We start from the raw sequence: 17,914 nt of genomic DNA on the forward strand, positions 1-17,914 counted from the left end.
GTGACACACAGGGGAAAGATGCCAGAAAGAAAGAGGAAATTATGTTCCTTGGCAAAATGGGTCCAAAGCTGACAGCATCTGATGGTGGCAGTGTTGAAAAATGAGTTCTGCATTCTTAGCCAAACAGCAGCAGCAGCTTATTGAAGATGGTAATCACAGCTCAGCAGTGGATTCAGCAGCAAATTTAACTAATCAGCATTTAAATGCCAGAACTGTAACATTAGTCAAGCAGACTGAATTAACTATTCTAAGAGCACAGAATATGCGTCAGATGAAAATGATGCTTTTTGACGCACTGTGGAGCCTCCCAAAGATTACAGTCCAAATTCAGAATTGCAAAGGGCCCCTAGGCCAGCTTGTAGACTATTGATGATGAAGTTAGGGAAAAACCTTAGACCTCACATAGCAAGGGAATGTCAGAGTTTTGCTTCAAAAACTAACAATGGATCGTGAGACACTAAAGAAAGTTTTGGCTATTCCGTCTCATCTAGAGTAACTGAAATTTGACCTAAGCCCTTGTGAACATCCATGCTAGCAGATGTAGGGACTGAGCAGAGAGAGATATGGATTAACAAACTGTCAAAGCGAAAAGGATTACTCTTAGGTGAAATAAACTGCTGAACACTATGAATTTACTAAAACTGTCCTTCAGGAATGAAGTCTCCCAACTGACAGAATGTTATGACAGCAAAGAAATAAGAAGAATAGCAAATACAGGAAGTGTAGGATCCAAGCCATTAAGCAGAGGAAGACTTAACTGAACGGTCATGATCAAAGCTAGTACTGAATTACAACAATTACAAAAAGAGACTTAACTATACAATAGTATAGAGTTAGAGGGTATGAATGTTATGAAAGTGGAAAAAAAAGACTTGCAGCAGCTGAAAGAAGTGGGAAAAAAATCCCAATTACAAATGCTATTAAAAAAGACACCTTGAGATAAGTTTTCAAAGAGGACAAGGGTAAATAAGACCGAAAGCTAAACTGAGGTCTAGGAAGATAAACTTACCTTGGTCAGAAGCAATGAGCATATCATAAAGTACTTGCAGAAGGTCTCAAAGTTAAAAAACCAAACATAAATAAAACCCCAACTGTGACCAGAAAGGCATTCCTGCCTCCTGATTCATATAAAGTCACAGCTTTTGCCACCAGATTTTGCTTATTTAAGAATTTACTGGAGAAATTGTGTATTTTGGGGAACAGGAACTAGCTCTACGGTAAAACCATGGGCATAGTGGTGAAGGCTTCATCTAACCCATATCCAACCCCTTAGTACTCAATGAGAAAAAATTAGTAAGATCATAAAAACGATCTTACAAATTCTGCTGGTGGCCATGGAAGAGGAATTATTCTTAATAACCAATACATGATTCCTTTAATTATAGAAGATGGCTGTGATAAGTTGGGTTCTTTTCCTACCAGAGAATGTGTCAATACGAATACTGGTACTTCAAACAAGCCAAAGTATATATTTGGGAAGGCTCGTGGAGAAATGTGGAAGAAACACATGGTTACAAGAAAAATGATTCATTGCAGAGAAAGACCTAATCTTCACAACTTCATAGTCTATGTTCTAAATATTCTGTCTGGATTATTTTGAGTTTATGCTATTTTTTCTTTTAATTTGTCCTTCTGCCCAAGCTTTCTGGAAGGAAAAAAAGTATCTTGAATCTCTGCCCCAGAGTAAATAATTCACTATCTGTGTATTCAAAAGACGTAAAAGCCCCTGTGTGTTGCTCACTTTAAATTACCTGACAATCACACTTCTGGAAAAACACCAAAACCAGCAGAAAGAGTTCAACTCTCAGACTAGGAGAAACATAAATCTTACATGGAGATCTCTTTCATTTTGTAAACATTCTGTGGTCCTTCCACTTGCTTCACAATCAAGTTAAACTTGAATTTCCTCATATTGAAGCTTCTATTCTGAATTTTACTTTGGAGAAGGGAAGGGAACAATATGAAAAATGGTCTCTTCTATCATCAGTTCATAGGAAATCCATTCAAACAAGCACTTCTATCAGAAATGGGAACAGACATCAAATCAGTTCAAAAATAAGGACTTTGAAAGCTTTCTTTTACAGTTTTGGGCAGGTTTTTTGTTTTGTTCTTAATTAAAAGAACTTTTAGGTCAATTTGTTTAAAAGGACCCGCAAAACAGGACACAAACTATTACTAGTAACAATAACAAGAGATTCCAACAAATAATAAAAGCAATCAACATAGTACTGGGATTCTTGCAATGGGCTCTGAACATGCTCATCTCCCTTGTCCACCGTTTACTTCTGTCACTCCAGAATGCTATCAAGAACTCTGAGATCCCTAAAGAGTGATCCTAACATGTAAACTGTTCCAAATAAAGGCCAAAAGAAGCCTTCAACAAGGTACTACCCCCACCTTGAAGTACACAGAAAATATACACTTACACAATGAAAAAACATAAGTTTGAAGTCTGGCAAGTTTTAGAAAAGTATTGCTGTGGTCTTCACTTTGTAAGACCAAAAGGAAAAGCACACCACAGGAATTGTTTGACAGGGCTATGTGGTCTCTGCCCTAATTAGGTACTTTTGGAAGACCTACTCCTTTACTGTGGCTTTTGGTCACTACACAAAATGAAAATAACAGACAGAAATAATATTCACAAAGAGGTACTGCAACAACTTACTAAATTGATAATGTTTATCCTTCACTGGTATCAAATACACAATTTGAGTGACGAGAAAGACATTTGCTATTTTTCACTTTGCAAAACACATCTACTGATCCGGTTGTGCTTGGAATATGTTCACCAGCTACAACGTTTTCTAGTTTTTCCCCTCACAGGTTCCTATGTCATTACTCATTTCTATTTATTTTTGTTCCTGTTATCACTGCTTAGCTAATCCACTACCTGTTCTTCACAACATGTTTATCTATTTCACAACCATGCCTATGCCTTTTTCCACACTGCCTCCTGGCAGTTTCTATACCCCTGCAGCCAAAAACAAGAGAAAGTCTGCAATTCAGCCTCTGTCACATAATTAAATAAAGTGCACTCGGAGCACAGTCTTTATTCACAGAAGTGCCTGGCAGAAGGCACCTCAGTATAGAGGCACATAGCTACTGTGAGTACTGGAGGCAGTTTACACTTGTTAGGATTGACATCATGTGCCAAGTCTCCCCTCTGCTCAGCTAGAAAGCAATGAGACACACTCAGCATAACACACACTGCAATCAAGACAAGCAGAAGCAGTGAAAGGATAATCTCTTTTTTTTTCCCTGTCTTTTTTTTCCCCATGTGTAAGAAGCAGTGCTACAAATTACTAGCCGCAGGAGAAATGGGCGGGCAGTCTCAAGACTTTCATTTCACCCCCACCCTGCCCAAGGATGCCTCTAACTGACAGATGTAGTAGAGAATTCCACCTCCGTTCCCTGTTTTTATTTGATAGACAAAAAGGTCTCAAGGAAAATAAGTTTAATTGCTGTGTTCACAGAAAGTGACTTTGTGCACAACTGACTAGTGGTCCAAGAAAGACAAAATCTGTCCACAGCACAGATAAAAGAATTTCTCCCTCTCCCAGGGTCCCAAAAGTTTTAGTTAAATTAGATGAGAAAGCCACTATCATAATCTGCTTTTTGCCTACCAAGCTCTAAACTCTCAAGTAAGTAACCTTGATTTGCACAGGATCTCCTATTTTCAACAGTATCACAGTATCTCATAAGCAATAAGAACAGCATTTAATAGAATCATAGAATCATAGAATGTGTTGGGTTGGAAGGCACCTTTAAAGGTCATCTAGTCCAACCCCGTCTTCATCAACAGCTAAAAGGCCCAACTATTTACAAAAGTACCTACCTCTATATTTTGGGGGATTTAGCTGTAAAGTTTTAAGTTTCATAGACAAATTATGATCTCTTGCACATGGGACAGATCTACACAGAACTTCATGGAATTTCTCAAAATTATGGTGATGATCACCAATGCAAGTGAGCTAATCTGTGGCGTCAAGATAGGAGGCAGCGTGGGCTGCAGTGGTTGTGCACTGGTGGAGTTTGCAGTCCTGAGGGATATGGGTCAGGCAAAGAGTAAAGTTAGGACCCTGAATTTTAGGAAAGCAAACTCCCAGTTTTTCAAGGAGTTAATCAAATAGACTTGTTGGAGCAGTTCCAGAGGAGGGCCACAAAAATAATCAGAGGGATGGAGTGCCTCTCCTACGAGGACAGGCTGAGATGGGGTGATTCAGCCTGGAGAAGAGAAGGCTCGGGGAGACCTGATAGCATTCTTTCAGAAGGCCTACAGGAAAGATGGGGATGAACTTTTCAGCAGGGTCTGTTGCACTAGGACGACGAGTAACGGCTTTAAACTAAAAGAGGGCAGATTTAGACTAGATATAAGGAAGATATTTTTTACAATGAGTGAGACACTGGCACAGGTTGCCCAGAGAGGTGGTAGATGCACCATCCCTGGAAACATTCAAGGTCAGTTAAGACATGGCTCTGAGCAACCTGATCTAGTTGAAGATGTCCCTGCGCATTGCAGGGGAAGGTGGACTAGATGACCTTTAAAGGTCCCTCCCAGCCCAAACTATTCTATGATTCTATGATTTACACCAGCATCACGGGAATCGTAACATTCATTGTAGTATATTTGAAATAAGAGAAATCATCAGCTGCATGTATTATCTGGTTGCTGAAGCTGTAATTGTATGGGCAAAATCAAATTGCTTCCTTGGACACATTACTAGGAAAACTGAATCCAAAATATCAGCACACATTTAAAACAGATTAAATCATGACCCACGTGTCATGGGTACAAGGAAGGAACAGAATTCACAAAATCAGCAACAAACAGTTGTCAAACTGGTTTTTTAATTACTTTTACATTATTGCCAAATAATGACACTTTCTAAAATAGATATCTGGTCTTTGGCTCATGGATTAATTTTTTTTCCAGAGCTACACATGAACATTTATAGCACTGAAGGGGGAGAGGGGGAGGAGGATTTTGTTTGTTTGTTTTTTATTTCTTTGAGGGATAGGGAGAGGCAGAAGGGAAGAAATTAAAGCCATTTTTCTTGTCTAAGACTGTACTGCTGGTTCGTTCTGAGCTCAGTTTACATCATCAGAAAGATAAAAACAGTCATGATAGACACCTTCACACATAGCCAGTAATGAAATGTCCCATACAGTGATTTTACTGCAGCTAAAATGATTTCTCAGTGGAAGACAAAACTAAAAAAGAAGTTAAGAAATATATCTTCAACCAAACCAACCAGTAAAAATCAATGTTAGATGAGAAAAACTAGCACCACCTAACCTGGAAAAAAACCAACCACCACCGCTATTCACAGTGGCCAGATGGAAAAGATGGAGGTGAGGATGGTTTTCCTCACAAGGACTGAATTTCATAGAGCTTCTTCTCAGTAACATCACTGTTTTGTAGGAACATGAATTCTCTTAGCCTTCTCTGAGGTAGTCACCAGCAAGTATTCAAATGAGAAAAGGGTTAGGGATCCTTAAATCAGTCTCCTATGAAAGCTTCCATACAGAGTAACATGATGTAGCCCATCAGCATTGGGAACACCTACTAAAATTCTATATTATCTTCATTCTATTCCAATCTACAACTTTTCTGACATGTTCCTTCCTATCTCAAATCCCTGTCTTTAAGACTATCTTTCATTTTTCTCTCCCTTTAGCAAAAAAAAAAGAAATAAAAAAGAAAAAAGAAAAAGAAAAGGGAAAGGAAAACAGAGCCATCAGTTTGTTTACACAGTCTTAGTGGTTTTTTGTTTAAACTTGAAACCAAGGCTGCAGTGAAAAAGACTGACATTAGCACCTGGCAACTGGTGCCAGAGGTAAAGCAGCGTGTATGGATTTAATGCTTTGTATGCACCTCTGTTTTCTTTGAGCATCATTGGTCTTGCAGTCTGCATTTAAAATCTAAAATCTATTATCTGATGCAGGTTCTTCCCAGGTGGGGCTGGTAAATCGCAGACTACTAGGGATTATGATAGATAGAAACTAAGTAAGCTTCACATACCTGATATGGTGAGTCAGATCGGAGATAACTGCATGACAGAAGTCTCTGGCTGCTTTGAACACTCCCTTTCTTTTGGCCCTTTTCAAATTAAGCTTCAGAACAGTTGGCCACGAGATGAAGTACCTTCTTTCTTATCACTTACAGCATATACAGTGCAAAATCTCTGCATTTATAAGCACTTCACTATTTATATGACTCAGAAACGGAAATGAAACACTGTAATACTGCTGATTGTGAATACAATATTAAACAGTAGACAAGACTATTTTACTACTGATCTGCAACAAAAAAATCTTTTTCCATCATCTTATGCAACTCTGTTGGTAGGAGAAGAAAAGCTGAGGGGTAGAGATAAAAGTAGGATACAGAGAGGAGAATCCATTCTGAAAATTAGTTTCAAAACCTCAAAAATAGTGTTCAATAATGACAATTAATTACTATTTTCACCTCTCCATGTTCTATCTCTCTATACATACGTCACTTCTGAGGGAAAAGAATACTTTTTACATTCTAAATGCCATGCAACTCATACAACAACAAAACCCCTAATTAGTATTACTTAAACATATATATATATGCACATATATGAAAGGCAGGCATGCATATATATGATTAGGCATACACATATACAATCTGTGTAATATATAACAACTATAATATGTGTAATCATATGCCTGTCATATTTGTGTGTACAATACACACACACACACTGTTCCTGAGCCTAACCATTTTATGCCAGCTTTAAGCTGGGAACAAGTCTTTACAGCCAGTTATTAAGCACTGAAATACAAGTTTATACTGGAAACGCTTAGGCACCCTTAACTATAATGATGCTAGTAGGCTCTGCAATAATTCCAATCCTAGAATTTAATAACATGCAGTCACTATTCTCCAGCAGCATCAGAAGAGCCCCATTAACTCTCCAGTTTCTACAAGCAGAAATGGTATTTTTTGTAGCTAAAGCCAAGAGAGGGGGAAGAAATAAAAGAGGGAATCGCTTCATGTTCCAAGTTAAGGCCTCAGTTTAAAGTAACAGGACATCTTATGAAGTTTATTCTAGAAAACATAGCTCATTTGAAGTAAGTGAATTTTTGTACAAGAACCAATTTTAACAATGTTTATTTAATAAATAAAGATACATCTTGTTTGAGTGCTTTTCTAATCACAGTGCAGGTCCCACCTCTTCACTAAACCAAGATACAATTTGCACTCTTCAAGAGCCTTTTTAACAATTCATGTGACATACAGCAATAGAGGCAAGTGGTTTTTGAACTCCTAAAATTATTTTCCTTATTCATCTCCTAAAACTATAAATTGTAACTATTTAAAGTTGCATATTTGAAGCACAAGCAAATTCACATGTTCTAAAACATCTGGTTTTGCTTTAATTTTGGTCAGTAATCTGTGACTGAGATGTTACCTTCTTGTGGTACTATCCAAGAAGCGAAGCACCTTCAGACAGGTAAATATTGTACTTTGTCTTCTGAAAGCACTAAGAAAGCTCTATAGAAAACTACCAGAAATGCCGAATAACCCCCCCTGAAACTGTAGAATACACATCTGGCTTGTTTATTAACACATTCCATAGCAGAGGCTCACTTCACGTGTTTATTATAAGGAAGGACACTTTTCAGAACGCGAATGAGAGTGAGGGTTAGTGGCAGAGCTTGGAGAGTGAATTGGTTTTGTTTTGAAACAGAGGGGTAGTCTGCATATGCAAAGCTGGATGATCAGGTCTCTGTTCTCTACAGTGGCCCAAAGGCAGGACAATGGGTTTCAGAGACTTATCATCATCTTTACCATTTCCAATGATACTCAAGCAAGACAGTTTTACCATTTTTTTATCAATTTTGCCATTTTTTAATATTTTTCCATATTTACCATATTGTTCAAAAATATGGAGCAAATAGTACATTTCTCAGTTTACCTACTAAGATTTGGTGATAGCTGCTTTCTAGATTAGCAAGGTCCTCACATTAGTCTTTCTGCCAGATAGTATACAGAAAGGATGACCGAAATAACCGAAGAAGTCTCAGCAGGATAGCTCTGATGCAATACTGTAAACTCAGTTTCTACAGTTTTGTGTCCATGAAGAGGCAGCAGTCTTACAACTGAAAAGCAAGGAAGTCATGACTGACAGATTGATATAATACATAGGCAGTAAGATCATATATGGATCTGTTTGTGTCCTGGTGAGTGTCTGATGAGGACCTATGAGTGCTCAAGCACAGACTGCTGATTGTACCAGGCAGTATCGCTGCAATTTGGTTTCAATTCAAAATTTAGTTTCAGAGCATGGAATTTACATTACTGTGGAGCCTTTTCCGTCCACCTTAACCTGCAGCTGTTGCTTCCACAGTTTTAGTAGACTACTAAGTGTTTTTCTGCTGTTGCTACTGGAAGGAAAACAATATACACACTTACACAGATGTTACGTGGAGATATCACACTAAAGCAAAAGGACACGTCATCTGTACTGTGGTGGTTATACAAGCCATTTGAATAATCTCCCTTTAGGGATTAAGTATAAAAGTAGCTCTTGCCATGGCACTGTAAGAAGGATGGTGAAAAAAGCCAAAGTCAATTCTTATTCTTCATAGCCTCAAATGCTATTTCATCAACCTGTCAGACTGTGAAACTCAAGCCTAAGAAAGAAAAAAAAAATTCAAAGGCAACTTGTGTATGTTGAGTTTAGTGTATTAGTGCCTATCATTTCTGCACATTCAAGTTTAAAAAAAGAAGGACATGGTTTTCAGATGGCTGGGAAAAAATGTTTTTCAGCCACTGGAAAAAAAATACCTACCATATTTAAAATATGTAGATATCCCACAGATTAAAGAAACAAGGCTTCCCCTATCACAGTCTCACGTCGTATTGAAAATGTGTAGTTGACAGTTGACATCAACTGCCTTTTATTTTTATGGTGTCACAAGACATGCTGCAAAACAATTTGGCTGTTAGGTGGTAGGACTAGGTGACTAGTCAATAATAACAAAAAAATTAACTGCAGCAGGTAACTTCTACATTCCACAGGGTTGCAGCAGTTGAACATAACTGACACCAGTGAGGACGCCAGAATAAACGATACAAAATAGTATCCGGCTTAAGAAGCTACCTCATACAAAACTTGAAAAGTTTCTTAAAATGAAGCAGTCATTTTATTTTTCAGTGCCATTCAAAGCACACGAAAGCCTATTTGCCAAGTTAGAATTAAAGAACTCTCTATTTTCTAAGTACTTATTTTCAAGAAACTAAAGAGAAAAATAGTAGTACTGAAGGTAAGAAATCTCTTTGCTTTATTAATCTTTTAAATATCATTCTGAAGGAGAAAAAAGACATGCTCTTAGGAATAATCAGTCTTATTTCTGACATTTGTTTAAAGTAATAATATTTCTCTGTAGCAATTTTATAAAATGATGAAAAACAAATTTTGATTTCCATCAAGAAATGAACTTGTTTTATTCTCTTTGCAGGTTTACATTCAAAAGAACATCTGTTAAGAGTTAATAGACCAACAAGGCAGCTCAGCACATTAGTGAGGAAATATATTGTGCCTGAAGTACTCCAAATCCTGTTTTGATCCCAAAATGACAACTGGATGAAGGACTGTGACTGCAGTGGCAGCAAATTACACTTTAGGCTCCAGCTAAGAGTCAGAAAATATTCTCAATGTCTAAATACCACGAAGTTCACACACGTGTTTGTACAGCCACATACTCTGAATTACTGTGATCACAGCTAAGACTCTAACCGGGATGAATTCTGAATAGCTGTATTTTCTTGAAATAGTAAAGCAGTGCTTCAGCAAAAGTAAAAGTCACTAAAAAGCTACCCCATCAGTAGACTAATATTAGTTTCATTAAAATTTAATTACATTCTATAGCACTAAAAACTGAATCCAAATTCCTAGGACAGTGGCAAATTTGAGGAAGGAAAGAATAAAGCAAAATATAATGAGCTAAATGTTTAGATGGCTGGAAGACAGATCCGACATCTCTTTGAATTCAAAACTGACTGTAGGTTCTAGCCTCTATAGCCAACCGTGAATTTTGAGTATTCTGTCATCCAGGACTGATCAGCTTTCTGGTATTGAAAACAAAACCAATATTTTAAATAGATACCCAACTTTTTCCTCTCTTTCAAAAAATCTCTCCAACTAGTATCAGATTTTTCCCTCTCCATTCCTCAAGGCATATCTCTGGAGTCCCCTTGCTGAGCATAGGTATACTGAATTGTTATTCACAGCAGCATTGCAACAGAGCATGTGAGACAAGCAAGCATGCCAAATATCTACCAGAACAGTTACTATTCAAAAGGAACCTTGTGTAAATCAAAGTGAATCTCTGTATTTTTAAGTCTCTATGGTGGTTTTTGTACCATAGACAACATGGATTTCACAGGTAATTTCCACATTACTAAAATAAACAATATTTACTTATTTGTGTGGGATTTACAAAATACATAATATTCCAAATGAAAAAAAATGCCAAGTGGAAAAACTGTCTCTGGAAAAAAAATTGGTAATTTGCATACTTTCTTAAAAAACTCAGCATAGGTGGTCATAGGATAGAAAAATAGAGGCTAGGGTTAAAAAGATTGTTTATGCTCAATCCTCTTTTAGCACTCTGTTTGCATTGACAAATGGATTTCACGATATTTTTAGACAAATATCTTTCTTGATTCATCATCTTAGAAGCACAAGAAGGACAGATACGATTTCCTCCTAGGCGAACTCTCCCATGGATTTCAAGCTTCAAATTCTATTTTAAAAAAAGACTGGATGTATAGCAAAGCACCACCACTTGCAAATATTTCCAGGAAATGTAAGCTCAATAGCTTCTTTTTTTTTTCCCTTTAAATTCAAATCACACTAAAGTCACTTGTGTTATTAAGTCAAATTTCACTTATGTTTAACCAAGTCATGATCCTGCCAAGAAATATATTAAGTAAAGAATCATAGAATCATAGAACTGCCTAGGTTGGAAGGGACCTTTCAGATCATCTAGTCCAACCATCAACCTAACTCTGACAAAAACCATCACTAAACCATATCTCTAAGCACTATGTCTACCTGTCTTTTAAAAACCTCCAGGGATGGTGCCTCAACCACTTCCCTGGGCAGCCTTTTCCAATGCTCAATAACCCTTTCAGTGAAGAAATTTTTCCTAATACCCAGTCTAAATCTTCCCGGGTGCAACATGAGGCTGTTTCCTCTTGTGCTGTTGCCTGTTACTTGGGAGAAGAGACTGACCCCACCCCGCTACAGCCTCCTTTCAGGTAGTTGTAGAGTGATAAGGTCTCCCCTCAGCCTCCTTTTCTCCAGGCTAAACCACCCCAGTTAAGATTCTCCCCTATATAATGAATAAAAACTGAGTTAAAAAAAAAATAATCCATTTTTCTTTCTCCAGATATCATACTTTTATTTTTCACTTTAATTTTTGTACATTGTTATTTCTGTCTGGATAACCAACTAGTGATATGTAAAAATAGACTAAGGACAGTTCACGTTTAAGGATTACACTTGCAAGTATTTTGTCAATGCAACTGAAAATGTGCAAAAAAGTTTATACAAATGTATATACTCACAAAAGGCTTCTAGAACTGAAGCAAACAGTCAATTACAGTCCTGCAAGACTGAACAATACTAAAGACTGACATTTAGATCTGACACTTGGATGTTTTCCAATAGTCCTGGCTGATTTTACTACAGACATATCAGTTGTTGTTGTAACACTGCAGACATACAGATTGGATAAATGGTGGCTACAGACGGACAGATCAAAGAAGCTGATAGGGCCTCCCCCCTACGTCTTCTCTCTTATTTTTTTTTTCCTTCTCCCTTTTTGATTTAAAAATTTAACAACCTTAGTGACATGGCCTGTAAAGACTCAAGATTTCTGTCGATATACCATGTTTTGAAGAAAGAGATATTCTTTCCTCTTAAAATACCAACAAAGACCATTTACATGAGAGGAGGAGAGTGACTAAGACCTTTATAAATAGGAATTGAAAGCTGGGTTGCTAAATCCATATTTAGCCAGCTATATAAGTTGACCTGATTTACAGATATGCCAAGCATCCTCAATGTTTCTGTCATCAAACACCATTTGGGTTTCAAGGGTGTCCAGCATACTTGAAAATGAGGCCACTAATTTTAGAGCCTAAATAGGATTCAAATAATCTTATGTTGGGGTCCTGTTTTGAAAATGTCACTATCTGGCTCAGAAGTTCTTTTGTTCCTCTTACTTGCTAGCTCTGCTAGGCAAATCTGCTGTAAGAACAGCCAAAGTAGGTACGACCATAAATCCATCTATCCCATTATTCTGGTTTCAGCAGTTACTAGTCCTAAGTGTCTAAGGAAAAACTAAGAGCATGGTACATACGCTAAGGGACGCTTTTCTCATCATACTCTTCTGGCTCCCAGCAACATGTGATGTGACTGGTCAAGTTGTTGACACACAGTGTTTGGCGAAGAATTTTTTCTTGTGCTAGCACTTATTACAAAACTAGTCCATCTAAAGTACATTAATTCAAACAGAAAAAGCAGTAATCTTATGTTATTTAAACTATGCTGCTGGAAACAAAAAACCTTGAAGACCATTGTTTCGAGAAAAGCACTTCAACTCAATTCAAACAAAGGCTTACAACCCTCAGGGGAGTCAAATACGTATCCGCACATTTGCTATTAAAAAGTAGAAAGTTGGCAAGCAGTTTCTAAAGCCACAGAAATATGAGAGATTGATGTGACTGTGAAAGGTTCTGCATGGTTATCAAGGAAAAAAATACTTCCATTGGAAAAAAAAAAAAAAGGAAGAAAAAAAAAGAGGACTTATGCAATTAAACACTGCAAGAGATGTCAAGGTCTCTAGCACAGGCTCAGGTGGCACAAAAAGTTAGAGTCTGTATTCAAAAGAATGTTTTTCTTTGGGGAATGAAAAAGAACAAGGAACTCAGAATCTCTTCGGGTTTTGCCAAAAGGAAAGGAAATTGAGTCAGTTGGAAGAGATTTTGAAACACTCGGTTTTCAAATGTGATCAACAAAACTGGACTGGGAATGAACTGATTTGAAGAGCACGAACAACCAGGGAACACACAGACCCTATTTTTTATTTGAAGTCTTTCAGCCAGCTTTGTTCACATGAGTAACTACTGTCTCATATGAGAGCATTTGCAACTGTGAAATAAATGCTATTTAAATGCCAGTGGGGTTGACAGTACCTCAGGGAGCAGCATGTCATCATCAACAGCATCAAAACATGGTGCTACTTTTAATCTCCTGCTCTTAACCTCTTAGCTCTCTGAGTACATGAATGATGCACACCTTTCAGTGTAGTGTGAGGTCAGGGATCTCTTTCCTGAACAGTCTAATGAGGAGCTCTACAGTCTTTGCAGTCTGACACACTTCCCTACTCTTTTTCCTCCAATTCACTCCCTTCTGCTAGTAAGATAACTTAAAATCAGATAACTAAGTGCTGTTAGGTGTTCATGAAACTCTCAAAATTCTACAAAAAGCATTGAATCTCTGGCTTTTACGCTACTTAAATTTGGTCCACAATGCTTTATTAATTTAATTTATGTACAATTTAACTTCATATCACCAACAAAGACGTATAGGCCACATTCTTCTTTTACTGGCATACATTTGGGAGAAGCTATATAGAATCACTTGAACTAAAATAGTGTTAAACCAAGAGAGAGTGCAAAATTAAATCCTCTGGCTTCAAAGATCTGCAGGAAGCAACAGGGGATGACTGCAATTACTACATACTTACAAGATCCCATTTCTGTACAGAATCCATAGCAAACTAAAAAGCACAGGATGAGATGTACAGAAAGCACAAATAAAATGAATACGCTTTAAACTAGAGTTTTTCTCATAAAGCATCTGTCCCATTTCAAAAGAAATGCAGCTGACCCACAGTAGCAGCTACTGTAATAGACAGCTTAAAAAACCTAATTAGGTCACTTTATGCAAGAGCTATCACAACTTCATACTAGTCTAAAATGTAGGGGAAACATCCCCCTTAAGTAAAGGGAAGTACTTTGGGATATAAAAAACACAGTAAGTATCAGCTAATGAGGAACAGACAAAGAAAAGTGCCAAATGCTGTAAAGCCCCGATACTTCAGATAATGACTAAAATTTATGACTGCTTCCTTCCCTGGCAGACAGGAGTACAATTAGAATTCTCAAAACAACAGCCCCTTTGTGCTGGCATGCTGTGTTATGTTTATACTGCTACAGATAGACTAGAAGATAAAAAAATAAATAGTACAGCACCCTTTTTAACCCAAGATAATAGCTAACTTTATTTTTTTTTTAATGTGGGTTTGGACACAGTTTTGCACATAGCTTATTCTTAACTGAAGTCATTTAAGTAATTATCATTGCATGCACAGGAATTAACCGTTTAAGTAGCTTGCTATACACATAGAAGCATCTATTTGAAAAATCACATGAAACAAGAACAAACGAGCTATTATGACTCACTTAATAATTTCCTTTACTGTCCAAATACAGCTTGACATTTAAACTGCTTAAATTATTCCTTTATTTCAAATTTTAAAAATTTGAATGTGCTTGGCTTGATGAACTGTTGAATGAAAGCATCAGGAAGTATGCATGCCCTTTCTTTCATCCTAAACTTATATTCAATGATATGGATCTCTTGGAACTGACGGTGGTTAGAAGAAGCACAGGGAAACACAAGCATAGGTTTTTCTCATCTCCTTCACAAAGAAAGCACAAGTACTATATTCTAAACACGCAATCTGGACTCAGATAACCACAGATGGTTTTGCAACCCCGCAGAATACCCCACAGGCATCTTTTCCCTATAAATTCTGGGAAAGGTACATTCAGGGGGAGCTCTGACAACTTCCCAAAGAGCAGTAGCATATCAACGGCTGAATCTTGAAGATTTCTCCTACTGCGTGCTGTCATTTTGGCCTAGACATCTCTCTCCTCTGTCTCTTTCATTTTGGACTATGTGTGCGTCGTGCCCTTCATGGCTCCTCTGATCACTGCTTTTATCACACAGCTAAGTAAAATGGCCAGTTTCTTCCTCAGTTACAGTGATGATCCATAAGGACCTGTGTCAACCTTTTACTATTAGGCCTTTGAAGTCAGAGGAAATCGCTAAGCAGCTCCACCAATTTCATACAGCTTCAAGAACATGCTATACAACATCACACTCACCTCCAAATCAAACCACTACACAAAACATCAGAGAACAGAGAACCTGTGGCAGGTGCCCAAAGCAACCAGCATTTGTGTAAGTTTCTTGATGCTTTCATTTAGGAGTTTATTGAGTGAAGAGCTACCACTGGAAACTCAGTAACCAGTACAAGGTATCTACAAAGCAATGAGGCTTACATGACAGAGGAGGGTCACTGAATGCTTAAGTTTTAAATTTTAGAGATCTTCAGAAAAAAAAAGAATGTAAACTTATTCTAAAAACTATACAATATTACTCCATGCCACTGAATGCTTAAGTTTTAAATTTTAGAGATCTTCAGAAAAAAAAAGAATGTAAACTTATTCTAAAAACTATACAATATTACTCCATGACAGCATAGTTTTCTACTTTTATCCGTAAGGAGGATTCAAGAGGAAAGCTGTAGAGAAAAATTTATGTAAATAAGAAACAAAACATGTACCATGAAACAAAATGTTTCCTTATTTGATTAATTATGGAGTTTGTAAAAAGAAATAAACTTGGGGTTCATCTAAGCACCTGGACTGGCAATTTGTGCAATTTCTTGAAGTTGCTTCAGATATCAAACCTACTCAACAAATGCCCCAAGAGCTCCAAAATACAAACCCAACAATCTGGGAATACACCTTTCCCTTTGGTCCTCATCTTTCTACCAGGGCTTTGCCTTTAATTCTGCCCTTGAATGTTTTGTCCATCTGCCTAAATGAATCCACTCTACTGCTAGCAATAGGCAAACAGTGAATAAAAATATTGCGTTATTCTCTGCTATTCACAAATGCTATCTCATTACCAACTTAAAAGAATATATATTTTTAAGAAAAATAAAAAGCAAATGGGGAATTTCAATTGCTAGGCATTGCCTTGCAAGCAATAGAACTAAAATTCTATTGTCATTGCACGACTGGAATACACTGTAAAATAAAAATATTTAAGTAAGCTTTTTGTTCTCCACAATTCCATGAAAACTTGATAATATAATCCTTAGAGTTGGCCTTACTCAGCTTCCAAAGTCCAGTGTTCGAGAAGAAATTGATAAATCACAAAAGGCTTATGAATAAACTCTAGATCTGGATTTTAACATGCTCTTGTTCTGCCGAGATATAATGGTAAAATCAACGCCAAAAGAAAATGTGACAAAATGATAGCTGCATCGAGTATTTAAATCAATAGAACCGGTAAAAGAACTTCAGTTTGGCAAATGAGGAAATTTAGACCCACATGTCTAATGCGCTTGTATTTTCCTTCCCTGTTAAAACTAAAATTAAAGCTCATAGCACAAAGGACGCAAACAAACCTACCCACATGAAGTCAGAACTAGAGTTTCAAGTTTGCTTTAAGAAAAACAGCACCGCAACTTTATATTGATAGCAACTTGATACTGTTAACTAGCTGATAAAAAGGAGTCCAACAAAATACAGGAGATGAGATACTAAGAAGTTTCTTTACCTAGCCATTCCCAGGCTGGAAAAGTTGGAAGGAACTATCAGAACATCAAGCCTGGAAAAGGGGTGGGTACCCAGTGTGGTGTAAGCAGCTGAGAGGCACTGAGGAATGAGCTGAAGCAAACGTTCTTCGCAGCGTTCCATAAGGCACCAGGGAGCAAAGACTCTGTAAGGAATGACTGCCTGCAACCTGGCAGCAGGATTTTGGAAACGGCAGGGGTACTCCACATGACCACAGACTTCTTCATTACATCTGACAATAACAAAAAAAAAAAAAAAAAAAAGAAAAATAGTTTAATGTGATATCAAAAATGTGCTCAAGTGAGCATACTACAACAAGGATATTCTCTACACATCAGAATAACAGAATTGGTTCGCAGAAAATCATCTCATTTGTATTCTCACACTGTTCACATGTGCAGCACTGTGAAAACACTCATGTCTGAGTAGAACTGATATGGTCACTCATGACTAAAATAAAGAGACTAGTCAAACCTTCTTTTCATAATAGATATGCATCAAAAGAACAAGTGCTCAAAATGTACCTAAAAAACCTAAATAACAGTAGAAAAATATTTATTCAGAAAATTCCTCTTCAAACTTGGCTATGAAAATAAAGTTTCATACATATTAACACAAACATATTACGTGCCATTAGAATGACATTCCAAGGGATTTGTTTTGTTGGGTTTTTTCTGTTGTGAAATTTTCCAGGAATTTTCACTGATTTTTTTTTTTCTGAAGTAAAAAAACAACAGGAGATATCAATTCAGGCTTGGCATTTGAAAATATCACATTAGGATCAAGCTCAACTTACATCACTTTTACAGGATATTCAGAGCTGTGGCTGGAAGAAAGGAGGGGTAAATCAAATCCTTCCTAGTGAGTCATATACCTTCACAATAATTTATCTACCCAAATAGATGCATATCGAAGCAGAAATCAGCTTCATGTTTTCACCTGCTAGCCCGACTTCAGTACAGCACAGAGCCTCTCCTTGGTTTGAGATTTCAACTTAGGGGAGCTGGTTCTACTATGCCTGGACAGGCAAAGCACTTACTGTTATTGCACCCAGCATTGCCCAAAGCATTTTTATTTGGAAGATCATGCTCTAGGTGAGTGCTGACACAAAAAAAACCAAAATGATAACACATAGAAAAGGACTACAGTTTGCTCAAGTGCCAACACTTCTAACACCTTACATAACTCTGTGAAAGAAGCGGACTCTAAGCT

The 17,914-nt window shown here is 37.2% G+C and overlaps 1 protein-coding gene across 5 annotated transcripts in view; it reads right to left on the reverse strand.

The window, feature by feature from the left end:
• The window catches only part of AOPEP (aminopeptidase O (putative)), a 211,571-nt gene that overhangs the window by 154,586 nt on the left and 39,071 nt on the right, over window positions 1–17,914 (reverse strand). For all 5 annotated transcript variants that reach the window (XR_010069065.1, XM_063320188.1, XM_063320189.1 and 2 more), the window contains exon 5: window positions 16,686–16,934. Coding sequence is in view for 4 of the 5 variants with exons in the window: in XM_063320188.1 (XP_063176258.1) it covers window positions 16,686–16,934 (249 nt within the window). In the remaining variant the exon portion in view is untranslated. The remainder of the gene's footprint in view (window positions 1–16,685; window positions 16,935–17,914) is intronic.

This window comes from Chroicocephalus ridibundus, chromosome Z (genome assembly GCF_963924245.1).
Source record: "Chroicocephalus ridibundus chromosome Z, bChrRid1.1, whole genome shotgun sequence".
Lineage (NCBI taxonomy): Eukaryota > Metazoa > Chordata > Aves > Charadriiformes > Laridae > Chroicocephalus > Chroicocephalus ridibundus.